The sequence below is a fragment of the Haliotis rufescens genome, unplaced genomic scaffold, assembly GCF_023055435.1.
Source record: "Haliotis rufescens isolate VD_foot unplaced genomic scaffold, xgHalRufe1.0.p SCAF_2, whole genome shotgun sequence".
Lineage (NCBI taxonomy): Eukaryota > Metazoa > Mollusca > Gastropoda > Lepetellida > Haliotidae > Haliotis > Haliotis rufescens.
Window position 1 is genome coordinate 38,467,766 of NW_025963890.1, and position 13,621 is coordinate 38,481,386.

The following is a 13,621-nucleotide window of genomic DNA, read 5'->3' on the forward strand; positions in this document are numbered from 1 at the left end:
AATTTAATCAGAACAAACATGTTTCAGAATAACGCAGTTATCTTCGCGAACTGCAATTGTCAAATGATGCTGCAAGAAACTCAAAAGTATGCACCCAATTACCTCATATATGCTGAAGAGTTCACTGTACAAATGGAGTGTGAAGATGAAGTGAGCAGTCAAAGGTAAAGCTCTTGTTTTGTTGGTTGGTTGGTTGGTTGGTTGGTTGTTTAACGCTGCACTCGGCAATATTCTAGCTGTATGACGGCAGTCTGTAAATAATCGAATCTAGACCAGACAATCCAGTGATTGACCACTTGTTTTGTACAATTAATGTGCTACTTTAATATAACAACGACAAAAAACAAAAAGCAGTTTTAAACCCAATCTATTCACTCACTACAGTGTTATTCTAATCGGGTTGAAAAGTATAAGAACACAAACATGACCGTTTTACTCGAACACAAATCAGACAGTTCATACATTTAAACCACCCGATTCTTGTCTTCGTAAGGTAATTTGGAACATGGTACATCGATGCAAAACTACAATGACACTTGGTTAGACCTGACCGCTTCAATCTGGAACCAGTAAATCCATGTTATAATTCATGATTCGTCCACAATCCACCCCACCCCCTCTCCTGCTTGGTCCCTGGTAAGACTGAAGTGCGTCAATGCAAAGGACTGATTTTAGCGGTTTAGAAAGTGTTTTTCTCCTATTTTAACATGAACAAATCTATTACCGATGCTGATCTTACAAAAGATGTGAATAATAACTCCACATTCTTTTGGTTAAAAAAAATTTGGATGATAAACTTGCTCCTATTTAGATTTTCCGATTTAACGAACGTTTCTCTTCACTCAGTTTATCCATACGTATTCATGTTGCCATTCATGACTTTTATCCTACCCCATCATATACCCCACCGCCCCAGATTTCATTGTAGCCATGAAGACCACCCGGGAATGAAACTTAAAATGATGTAGCTATTACAAGGACATTAGGGAGGACATTAGGGAGGCACGGGTGACCCAGTCGTCTAAGGCGCCGCAATTCGCTGTGCAGAGTTGCGTCCCTTGGGCAGGCCAGAAACCTATGATTGTTGGTTCGAATTCCGATTCGCCTCGATTATGTTTCTAGGTTTGTCAGCACCATACCCGTGCTCGTGGGTAAACGTCAGAGACCTGCACTACTTCGTGTTTTCCTCCCACATTAAGCTGACACTGGATTACTGTTAAAAGCGGCGTTAAACCCAACTCACTCAAAGGACATTACGGCTGTTAGTACTGACAGTTTAGAACATAGCACATGTCAATAAATTTTAACGGTAATGGGTACAATGAACTTCAGATTTTTGGTGTGTGTTGTAATTTTAGACAAAGGAGTATTTCCATGGATCGTAAGGTAATAAAAGCAAGGACAAAGGGTAAAAAACGATTGCATATTATAATAGATTATGTATGTACACACCCACATCCACCCAAAACGTAGCTTAACAACAAGAACCTTTCCATTGTTAAATTGATATTATCCAATTAAAGTGTATCGAAGAAGAAATAGTGTATAAGCAACATTCAGCTCATGACTATTCACGTCCACGTGATAATATTTCCGAGTTATCATGTCCGGGCTATGAAGAGCAGGAAATTAATGTAATGTTGCTGGCATGTGCTTAAGTGTAAATGAGTCCTCTCGCAGCTGTAGCATAGTCTTGTGAATCAATGTTGTGACCGAGCTCTTGCAGAAGGGATTAGGTCCTCAGTTTAAGATATTTTGACAAGAAGCTTCAAAGCTTTCGTTTCTTCTTCATAATGCGAATTCAAATGACCCTGTTGATGTTGTGTGTCTTGTGGAGAATTTACAAAGTGAAAGGTAAGTGTTAAAATTGCTTGTATTGACGCTTTGAGCTTGAGCTATACTTTACATATCATGTTTATTTGACATAAACATGTTCATGTTAGATCAAGAAGTCACGGGTTTTTTTCTTATATGCATGATCATGCATAGATCTAATAAGGCAAACTTCCTTGACATAAACATGTTCCGATGAGATCTCACAATGCACTTATTCCCCATATACATTCTCACTCATAAAGTTAATGCGACACGCTTATTTATATTACTTAATTGAACATGTTCAGATATGGGCACGGAGGCACGGGTGGCCAAGTCGTCTAAGGCACTGCGATTCGCTGTGCAGAGTTGCGTCCCTTGGGCACGCCAGAAGCCTATGATTGTGTGTTCGAATCCCGGTTCGCCCCGATTATGTTTCTAGGTTTGTCAGCACCATACCCGTACTCGTGGATTTCACCGAAGTGGTAAACATCTGAGAGCTGCATCACTTCGGGCTTTCCTCCCACATTAAGCTGACACGCCGTGATATAACTGGAATACTGTTAAAGGCGGCGTAAAACCCAACTCACTCACTCACTCAGATACGGACACACGTTAAATTTCGAAGATAACCAGTGACATAAATAAGAATAATGTGTGAGTTCTACAAATAACACATGCCCTTGGGCCCGGAATCCTAACATGGGGCTGGAATTGAGGCGAAGTAAGTTAAATTTGATATAAAACCGGTATTATGTTATTTTAAAGCATATGAAAAGAGAACCTACATATTCATTTATCATCCAAAACTGGCTCCAAATCGCTTGTAGATATCGCTCCAATGAAATTGCATCACAATGCTTTGCAGACCATTGTGACGTCATTGTTACCATGACGACACAATCGATGGCTCTGCTACTGAAGCTGTTAACAGTACTTTTTACACTTAAGACACTGTTTATTACTGTCTACAAACTGAAAAAGTTGGAAGGATGATGTTGGACGATAAATCTCACCCTGGTGTCTTTTGATATCAAATATATCATCACTCGTTGATTCTCTATATATCAAAATTATTAGACTATCTACTGTGATGCTAGACGTTGTCATCGTAAGGGAACATAACCTGGTCATGTTGCAGCAGCATTGTGATGTTCTGTCACGGGATGAGTAATACAAGGACGGTCACGAGCACATGTACATCAATAAGCATGCATGACAGAGTCAGGATGCAGTGTCATCGGTCAGCTTTGGGAGTCGTGATGTATTATCCGGACAGTGACCTGGTTTTCCCGAAAATCTAATGGTTTCATTCTTTTTCAACTGTATAAGCAATAGTTTGCAGGTCGTAATCAAATTAAAAAATCACAATTATGATAAATCGTTGAATTTGGTATGAATGTATTGTAAAAGTTATAACCTACAAATATATAACATTTATTTATTATTATTATTATTATTATTATTATTATTATTATTACCCCCGCTCTTCCCCCAATCGCTTATATTTACCAGTCATAATGGGAAGGCGTGGTTTGATTAACGTGGACGCTCTTTAAAATATAATTGTTTTGTGCACTTTTCACACGCTTTTTTGTCTAATGATCCACTTGTGAAGCATGTCATGACTCATGATGAAAACAGGGTTTTCTTGAACGAGCCAAGGTTATGCGACATAATCTCAATGTCAGTGTTGATTTTGTTGATGATCCTGTACTGCTGGACGGTACAGAAATCACTGTCAACCATGCAAAGTGCCATATCAAATCTGCCCAGATGTTTTCAAGGAGAGGCTATGTGAACGAACACTGCAACGAACATATGTAGAGTGTGTTGAGAGGTTCAGCAACCCTGCAGAGTATTTGCTTGAATTAAGCTGGCTTGTCTGAAAGGTGAAACAGAACGCTGTCTGGGTTGCGTGTAGAGCGGAAAAGGACCCTGAGCTTGTGATCCTAACCACCCAGTATCACCCAAACCCTCTGCTGCATTGTTTTATCACCAACTGTTATTTGTTTGCGGCTGACTAACAGCACCAGTGTTATAAACTGAAAATTTATAGCAACCTTTACTCTGTATGTTCTCTCGTGAGCCATCATTTCCCAAAACATGGGATTGTTGTACCAATCATATATATTATGAATTACCTTTTCTAAATAATATATCCATGAGATATACTCAAATTTCTTTAAGGTCACACTGTCCTGACCACTTCCACACCAACATCATCTGATGGCGAGCTCTACACCATGATCTGCAGCAAATCACCAATGGACCGCAGAGATGTATCCTGGTTCCGCGATGGCACCAGGGTCTTTGTAACACAAGGGACATCCACTATCTATAACATTGACTCTAGTGTCAAAAACAGCTACCGGTCAGGGCGTATCAATGTTCACTGTCATGCCCTCCAACACAATGTGACCATCAGGATCAACTCGTCTATAGATAACGGTACTACTTGGTGGTGCAAGGGCATAACAACGAGCAACATACTGATGATAAGTGAGTAAAAGAAGGATGGAAATATTGAAGACCCAGGTTAGAATTGTTCTTTCCATGCTTGACATAGAAAAAATTGCGTAATAGTGAAATCTTAAGTTGTGGATACTTCATGATGTCATGAGGAATAGCCATAAAAATTGAACCATCTGTTTCGTTGTGACATGTCAGTAAAACTAGGTGGAATGTAACTCTTTGTAAATAGAGAAATTTGAGTAATGTGCAGTGATGAAGTATTTGAAGAAAAATGACTTAACACCGAAAGCCAGAAACGGGCATAACACTAAGGAAGGATGTCCCATCCTTTTCAACCATGAAAGACCCGTGAAGACCCGTGAATAGCTCTTCAGCAATCCATTCTTGCCGTAAAAGGCGACTATTCTTGTCGTAAGAGGCGACTAACGTGTTCGGGTGGTCAGGCTCGCTGACTTGGTTGATACACGTCATCGGTCCCAATTGCGAGGATCGATGCTCATGATATCAATCACTGGATTGTCTGGTCCAGGCTCGATTTTTTACATACCCCACTTCATATAGCTGGAATATTGCTGAGTGCGGCGTAACGCAACAAACCAACCAACCATAAAAGAGCTGGTCAGCAGCTTGGCAGGTCAAGACGACCCCCTGTCACTTCAGCAACACCATACTTAAACCAGACAATCCATAATGCTGGTTCATTACTGGGCATTTCCAAGTGAGAGTTCATTCCATTGTCACAGATACCTTCGCGATAGTGGAAAGTATCAGATCGTTGGGTTTCAATACTTTTGACATCTGATAGAACAACGAACCATGCACTTGATAATCTGTCTCTTTAAAAAGCGTATTGCAACTGTGAATGGGGGCCAGTTAATAAACGGAGCATATTATGCTAGAGTTACGGGATAAAATTTAGACAACGAGACATGGGAAGCTGAGAGACGGTGTGCTTGTCCATCAGGACAATGCGCCAGTTCATAAATCAAGCATTGTCAATACGACAAATTACGATTGCGGCTTTAAACTACTTCAACACCCACTATTTTCCGGATATGGCTCCGTCAGATTTCCATCTATTCCCAAACACGAATGAAGCTATAGCTGGAATCCATTTCGACTCGAACGATCACGTCATAGCAATTGTGGAGAACGGCAAAGAAAAGGACTACGAAGCTGGGATAAGATCTCTCCGCTCTCTACGTGTAATACTGTGTAAAGGGATTATGTTAAACAATTAAATTATTTCAATGTCTTCAGGTTTAATCTTACTATCTGAGGCTCACAACATCTCAATGATCCCTCGTATATTTGGTGACATCAGTAGCCCCGCTAAATATTCTGTTAATTGGAGGTGTGACAGTAAAGAATATGTTTTTTTTGTATTGGTTATTCTATTGCGTTGACGTTTTCTATTTGCGTCACCCCTGATGTTTCTCAGTTTGTCAGCACCTTACCTGTGTTATAAGTGGTTTACATCTGCGACCTGCCTCGGGTTACAACCCGAACAGAAACAACGTGAAATGTGTGATGTGTATGTTACTCTCAATACCCATAATGGATATGTGGTTCCTTGTTGTGAAATGGATAGACTGTTCACTCTATTGAATTGCCAGACATAGTGAAGGCTGACATTTAGATAACATAAGATAACATTATGTAATAACGACGGAATTAAAACAGGGCAAAACCGTTTGTGGAAAAGACGTTATGTTGGTTTCAAGCATCCTAACATTGGACAAATGAAAATGAAGAATGATTTTTCAGTAAAAGAAACGTCTCCACACATATTTCCCAGATAAATGTCAGATAAACGTCTACAAAATACCTTTTCCACCTTTTTAACCATTACATGCCAATTTTATATTATGAAAATATGTATATCCTACTAGACATTGAGGGGAAGCCATTTGGTGCTACAACGACAAGGGCAACAGATGTGTCGTCATTTACAACTCCTGACACCATAAGCACGAGCACAAAGTGTCCACGTACGTAGTTTAAGTGTCATTTGATTAACAATATTTTAACATGGCATAAATGCAACCAGTCATTTTACAAATGTTTCAAATTTCACAAAAATGTTTGTAAATGTCTCAGAGTGTAGCAGAGCTGTATCATAAAACACTATGTACAATACGAGAACGAACGTATATAACGAAATTAAGAGAATATAACACAATATTTCTTACATTGACATCTGTTCTTCACAGCACGTGACAGCTCACGCGAGATCATATACCTCGTGGCTGCAAGTGTGGGCGGCACTGTGGCAGGCAGCGTCGTGACTGTCGCCATCCTCATCACATGCTTTAAACATTGCAGGAAAGGAGGTGAGGGTTGAAACTATTACTCGTGAACATGTGTTCCATCTTGTTGCCGTGAAAGTGTCGCAAAATTGCCGCGATCCTGTAAAATATTCTCGCGCGAAAGAGTCTCGAAATGGGTGCAATCGTTTCGCGTTAATGTCTCCAAAGTGGCGCGATAATTCCGCGTTAATGCCACAAGAGTGGCGTCAAAATATCGCGAAAAGTTCGCGAAAATAGAGGAAGTTACTTATCAGATGTAGTGTAAGTAGCCAGCTAATTATAGAATGAACTTGGTATTTAAATCAAACCAAATAATGGCTGCAAAGTGTACCACAGCTGGACTACAATAGGATAGTATGTTGATCATGTCCCTTGGTTTCCGGCTGTACTAGGGAATAAGCAAAATATTACAAACAATATTTCAAAATTTGGTGTGAGTAGACAAATCGATTATGTTGCAGGTGTCAACACAGCTAACACGTACGATTCTATATCTGCACGTGAAGACATGGAGCACCTGTATTCTCCAGTGCAGGGTGGGGTTGAGGCACCAAACTACGCCAATACTCCAGTTTCCAACGCCGTCAATGATGTGACAGTTGCAATGGATACTGGAGATGAACAGTATTACAGTTTTGTGGGGATCACTGATGCTGAAAGGAACCCTATTCGCACCTGAAGCATCGTTCATATGAGACCCGTGAAGATCCGGGGCAGAATAGGTCTTCAGCAATCCATGCTTGCCATAAATGGCGACTATGCTTGTCGAAATAGGCGACTAACGGGATCGGGTGGTCAGGCTCGCTGACTTGGTTGATGCATGACATCGTACCCCCATTGCGTGGATCGATGTTATTGATGTCAATCACTGGATTCTGTAGTCCAGACTCGATTATTTGCAGACCGCCGTCATACAGCTAGAATATTGTTGAGTGTGGCGTTAAACAACTAACAAACGAACAGCAAACTTTCATATGCCACCACCCTGATGCTACGATGACACACACAGTTTACTTTTTCTTGTTTGACATTGATTTCAAATTCTGTAGGATTCAGGTTAACCCCTTCATGATACCGCAAACGGCTAAATAAGTAAAATCTTGAAATATGTATTTCCATGCATCGCATAACATATGATCATACAGGTATCAGAAATCAATGGCGTTGACACACGTGACCAAACAGATAAAGAGAATGGTATGTGAAAGTGTACGAAACTTATTGGATGCGCTGGGGACATAACGTTGTAATTACAAACGAATACAAGCCAGTTAAGATTGTCTGATTGTAATATATTGTACAGTACGTGTAAAACCTGGTTCAATGTACAAATGTCTTTTGCTATATGCCCATGGCACTTGGCATATGATACAGACAGAAAAGTTGCTATTTGGATATATTTTAAAAACAATTGAAATTGAAGTATATGCGTCTGATGCACATGCGTATAATCAGCATGTTGGGGTAATGCCCTTCATATTGTTACCAACAATACCTGGGTGGTCTTCCTGATAAGGATGTCTCTCCCTATGTGTGGTTTAACCTAGTACAGACATGAACTGAGATAACGCCAGTGTCACAGTGGTAGGTACGAAACTACTATATGCGTAAGGAAGAGAATATATGGATGTCAACTTCTTTATCATGAGGAACACAACGTTTCGGAGTATATGTTTACTCCTTCATTCTTCCCCGCCCTTAAGGCGGGGAAGTATACGGGAAACGTTAAATTTGTGGCATGTATGTCGACATGTTGGTTTATTTGAAATTTCAAGCCACGCATTTACGGAAACAAAACATACAAATCATGTGCGTCGAATGTTGATGCTATTCTTTTCCAGCAATAAGAGATACTTCAAAATCGTCTTTATGTAGTTAATTGATGTATCTGACCGTTTCTGGTCATTAGCTGACATTATTAAACCATTCATGTGTAATCCGATGTCCTTTTTTCCTCAACGACTAATTTTCTGATTTTCACGGTGTATACAAAAGAAGAACTGTGCTCCGGAGCTCGTAAATAACAGTAATAATTTAAATGTAATATGGCTGAATTCCATATTCTACATACCACACTTTTGATTGTTTGGATGCTCATGTTCACTGGAAATATTTGGAATAGTTATATTCCGTATTTTGAATTAACCTAGTCCCCCGTGTGTGTTTTTTAATCAGTTCACCGCACATAACCACATGTGAAACGTTTGGTAGCAAAGTCAAAGCAAAATCGGAGTAGTGTGTCAGCGAATTTGCATCAAGGCTGTATTATTTTTCAACCGTTTAATGGAATTCAATGTACAGCCGTAGCTCTGGTCATTCATATATTTTGTGTCCAATAGCTCAAATCTATTTGCGTCTGTACCGTGTTCCACTGACCTCGATAATCTGTTGGATGAAGGCACAGCTCTCTACAGCCACAAAGTTAACACCGAAGGCTATGAGGAGTATTTAGGTCATAATCAGTCCCCAGCAGCCACTTCCTCAAGCGATATTGTCTACATAACAGATCAGTTTTATGGCTCCGTCACAGGTGCTCAAAATATTGAAGCAGGGAAAACAAATTTCATAGAATCATTTCAAAAAGCAATATTGATATCCCCGTCACTTTTGGTAACTTTTAATGATGTCTCCATTGCAATTTTTACGGATTTCGATTCGTATGCATTATTTGACTGTCATCAGCGGAATGGTCTTGGTCAGATTGATCCGAATGGACAAGCGGTTTTACTTCTGTTTAGTAGTATGGATGAATTGTCATGTTACATCTTAACAGTATATATATATCAGGCTACTATGCTTGTCGCAAGAGGCGTCGATCCCAATTGCGTGGATCGATGCTCATGATATTAGGCACTGGATTGTCTGGTCCAGACTCGATTATTTACAGACCGCCGTCATATAGCTGGGATATTGCTGAGTGCGACGTTAAACGACAAACCAATCAATCATCATCATATGAACTCAAATCAGTCATTGTTACAAGTAAACCACATTCCACAACAGTTACTGACACTGGATAAAAAACAGTATATAGAAAAAAAACAACTAACTCAACTCATCATGATCACAATTACTATTCTTTGAAAGAAAGAAATACAAAAAAAAACTGACCAAAAAACGTAAAACAAGAGACGAGGAATCTCAATTATTGATTAGTCCCGGTATTGAAATGTTTTCCAACTACGTGATAATATTTTGAGTATGTGCATCTGTGGTTGTGACAAAAAGACCTTATCTAGTATGACTTTTTTTGCCATATGGAGCCCTTAGTATTTTCATTTACATTATTATAACCAAATGCTAAGTGTAAAAAGAATGTGATCTATTTTTTGAGTATGTGCATCTGCCAATGTTGTTGGCAGTTTTGATACTATTTCCACATGTTTACATTTGTGCCAGAAATTGCTTCCTTTTCCTTCGATCTACTTTTTAAATAAAGACCCAGGTAAGAATAGGTCTTCAGCAACCTATGCTTGCCGTAAGAGGCGACGAACAGGATTGGGTAGTCAGGCTCGCCGATTTGGTCGATGCATAACATCATATTCCAATTGCGTATTTCGATGCTCTTGGTGTCAATCACTGGATGATCTGGTCCAGACTGGATTATTTACAGACCTCCGTCATATGGCTGGAATAATGCTGAGTGCGGCGTTAAACAAGAAACTATTTTTAAATAGACCTACCCTATGCAAATGTATCAACTGTATTGCCCAATACTCAAAATAAATAATATTTTTTTCCACAACAGCGTTGTGTTATTTGTGGTTAATATAATTATGCTCCATCATGCCTTTCAGTAACATCATAATTATGCGTTTGTGAGGCATCACATATGGCGGGGAAGTTTGATGCTCTGCATCAATGTTTTCTTGTCGGGTGAAAGGAGTGAGCATATATTCCGAAACGTTGTGTTCCTCATAATAAAGAAGTTGACATCCATATATTCTCTTCCTTATGTGTATCACTTCTAAATGCCTTTCAAAGACCCCAAAGACCTACAATATGCGAGTATACATGTATATACTCGTAGATTTGTACAAGACAAGAGCGAGTGAGTATGGTCAAACGCCGCTTTTAGCAATATTCCAGCAATATCACGGCGAGGGACACCGGACATGGACTTCACACATTGTACCAATGAGGGGAATCGAACCCGGGTCTTATTCGTGACGAGCGGACGCTTGTACCACAAGGCTAGCGCCCAGTCCCACAAGAAAAGAAATCAATGCAAATTGATCATGAGGCAAATACTCATGCCAAAAAGAATATTTACGGACAATATCAGTGTGGCAGGAAATAATATACAATCTGGTTTTTATTCATCAAACCTTAAATGCAAACCATTCACATTATAGTAGAATCTATTTAGATTTAGCCTGATTTAATGAATTCGTATTACAATAGCGCCCCCATGCGTGGGCGGCGTAATATTCCTAAAAAATCCTAATTTGGGCTATAAAACATGATTTAGTTTTCGCAGAAATTCATTGATACGGATTATTTTCGGATCATTCGCAGCTTCTCCGCGGAAATTTCGCTATTTGACTTCAGGACACGACAAAAACTTTTGTTTCTCTTCCTTTTTACTGATTCTTTTCCTCACTACAGTGTGACCAATACAAACACGTACAGAATCAATGGAAGATGTTAACTATATTTCCAAGATCAATTTCCTTTAAAAAATACAATGTATATTATTCATTTGGGTTTGGGTTTGTTTTGTTCTTAAAGTTATTCCTTTGACCTGAGGTTAGGTCATTTCAAGTCAATGTGTGTTCACTATCACTGCAAAATGTTCAACTCTCTATTTTGGGTTTGTTTCATGACACCCGTGGATTTGAGTGTCACAGTTTACTTACTGAAATGTCGATTGGCGATGAAAATATGAGAGCATTTAGATATTTTCAGATCGTTTCAATAAATTCTACGCCCAAACAGGAGAGGGAAACAAATATTGTATTGTATTTGGTTTTATTACAATTAATGTGTGTACATGTACAGGTACTTGGTTAAAAAACACCTACAATGTACATGAATGGAGGGACGTCAAAATTTGTGTGGTCACACAGTGAACGTTGATAATAATATGAAGTGCATTGCATGTACTCCTACAAAACTGATTATTATATACGCATTTGCATTAGACACATATACTTCAATTTCAATGTTTTTTTTATTTAAAACGATCTATTTACTATGGATCTTTCTGTGTGCCAGTGCTAAGTGTCCTTGTGATATAACAGTTGACCTTGTACATTAAGGCAACTTTTACACGTACTGTACAGGGTATTACAATCAGACAGACGGTCAGTAAGACAGGTATTATCTTGTATTAGTCTGTAATTAATGGGGTATGTTCATCAATTGTCAGTGCATCCAAGTAGTTTTCTACTACTTGACATCTCCTTTTCATTGTGTATTTGGTCACGTATGCCAACAAACAATATGTTTTGCATATGCAAATACATATTTCAAGATTTTCGATATTTTGCCCTGTGAGGTATGATACCAGGGTCAGGTTATTAAACTCAGTCGCTTATATCACATAAAATATTTCACATATTGTCTGTTGAGTTGTATACAAGGGTCGGATAAATAATCTTTGTGTTTTTCTCTATATATTAAACAGCGGAGTATGATTAGAATGATCAGTTCAGTGTGGCAAAAACAACGCAATGTACATGTATAATGTGTACAACTCTCAATCGAAAATAACTGTATACTGATTAAAGTTACATGTGTGCGTAAATATTTCTAATTTATCGTAATTATATAACCAGGTCTGATTGTTCTGACCTTTGGTATTTATATATTGTGCTTACAAGACACACATGTAGTTATTACACTCTAGTGACAAATCTAACTCTCGCAATCTCTATTCTATGTTAATTATTTATATGAATGCATACGTGTCTTCACAAGAAATGTTGTCAGTTTGTGCATTTAAGGCTGTATCAGTTTTATGAATGAATTCAGGAACTAAGTTGATATTGTCATGCCCCACAAATATAAACTATGGTATATCAGATGGAGACTTCAATGCGCTACAGTTTCCTTTTACGAACCCTTCCTAACTAAATGTATACAACAAAGTATTTTACTCGGATACCATTACTCACATAGAATCTGGAGGGCAGAGATATCTATTGAATTTTGCAGACGAAGTGCAGTTTTATGCTTCTTGTACATTTATACTCAAAGTCAAACGTAGCTTGTGTCAACTATTTACATATTGTGATCTTCGGGAAGCCTATGACTCAAAACTGCTCTTGTCAAACATTTTAAGTGTACCAGGGCTTAATGAGGATTCTGTAAACATTTGGAATAAATTGCAATAAGCAAATTTCCTATTTTATTCCCAAATCGAGCTGTACATCAGTTTGACAGGGACAGATAATTTGAAATGCGACTATGAGTTTTCAGCCCAACGCACATGCTACCCTGATCTGGTTTGACAACTGGTTTATACAGGCGATTGATCAATAAGTCATATGATCACTCTCATCGTTATTTTATTAATATTTATAAAGGAATTATCAAAGTTTCCTTTGCCTTCGATTTTGTATGGTTTGTAGCATCACTACCTGCAATTAGAAGATCAGATGTACAACAGTAAATTGATAGGAATCTTTTTTTTCAGTAATGCTATTGCTTCTGTAACCTCTGTTACATTAATATAATAATTACCAGATGAACGTCTATTTAGCTTTTGTCTTATAGAAACCTCATGTATAGTCGTTCTCATGTACACAAGCTGCAATGGTCCGACCAGCGGAACAAGAGATGGGACCGTGATGACGGAATATTTGTATGTCTCTTTTTTGTAGACATATGACTTAAAACATCAGGACAGGTGGGTATTTTTATTAAATCTGTTCTTTACATAATTTCATGATGAGTGTCATCTGATCTTCTTTTGTAAACATGAAATTGAGGGTTTTTTTCATATCTGGAGCACATCGGTTTTCTAATAATTGTAGCCTGAGTGCACTCGTATCCAGTCGAGTGTTTAACATGCTTCC

The 13,621-nt window shown here is 38.6% G+C and overlaps 1 protein-coding gene across 1 annotated transcript; it reads left to right on the top strand.

Annotated features, from left to right (window-relative positions):
* Window positions 1–1,677: 1,677 nt before the first annotated feature.
* On the top strand, window positions 1,678–7,398 carry LOC124127769. Its single transcript, XM_046491134.2, has 5 exons — window positions 1,678–1,854; window positions 4,006–4,317; window positions 6,183–6,281; window positions 6,504–6,623; window positions 7,061–7,398. Exons 1-5 carry the CDS (start codon window positions 1,794–1,796, stop codon window positions 7,276–7,278), a joined length of 810 nt encoding a protein of 269 aa, XP_046347090.2. The 5' UTR covers window positions 1,678–1,793; the 3' UTR covers window positions 7,279–7,398.
* The last annotated feature ends 6,223 nt before the right edge of the window (window positions 7,399–13,621 follow it).

Coding starts and splice junctions, on each gene's coding strand:
- LOC124127769 (XM_046491134.2), top strand. CDS start 1,794: ATGCGAATTCAAATGACCCTGTTGATGTTGTGTGTCTTGTGGAGAATT. Junction 1,855..4,005: donor GAGAATTTACAAAGTGAAAG/GTAAGTGTTAAA, acceptor AATTTCTTTAAG/GTCACACTGTCCTGACCACT. Junction 4,318..6,182: donor GAGCAACATACTGATGATAA/GTGAGTAAAAGA, acceptor ATATCCTACTAG/ACATTGAGGGGAAGCCATTT.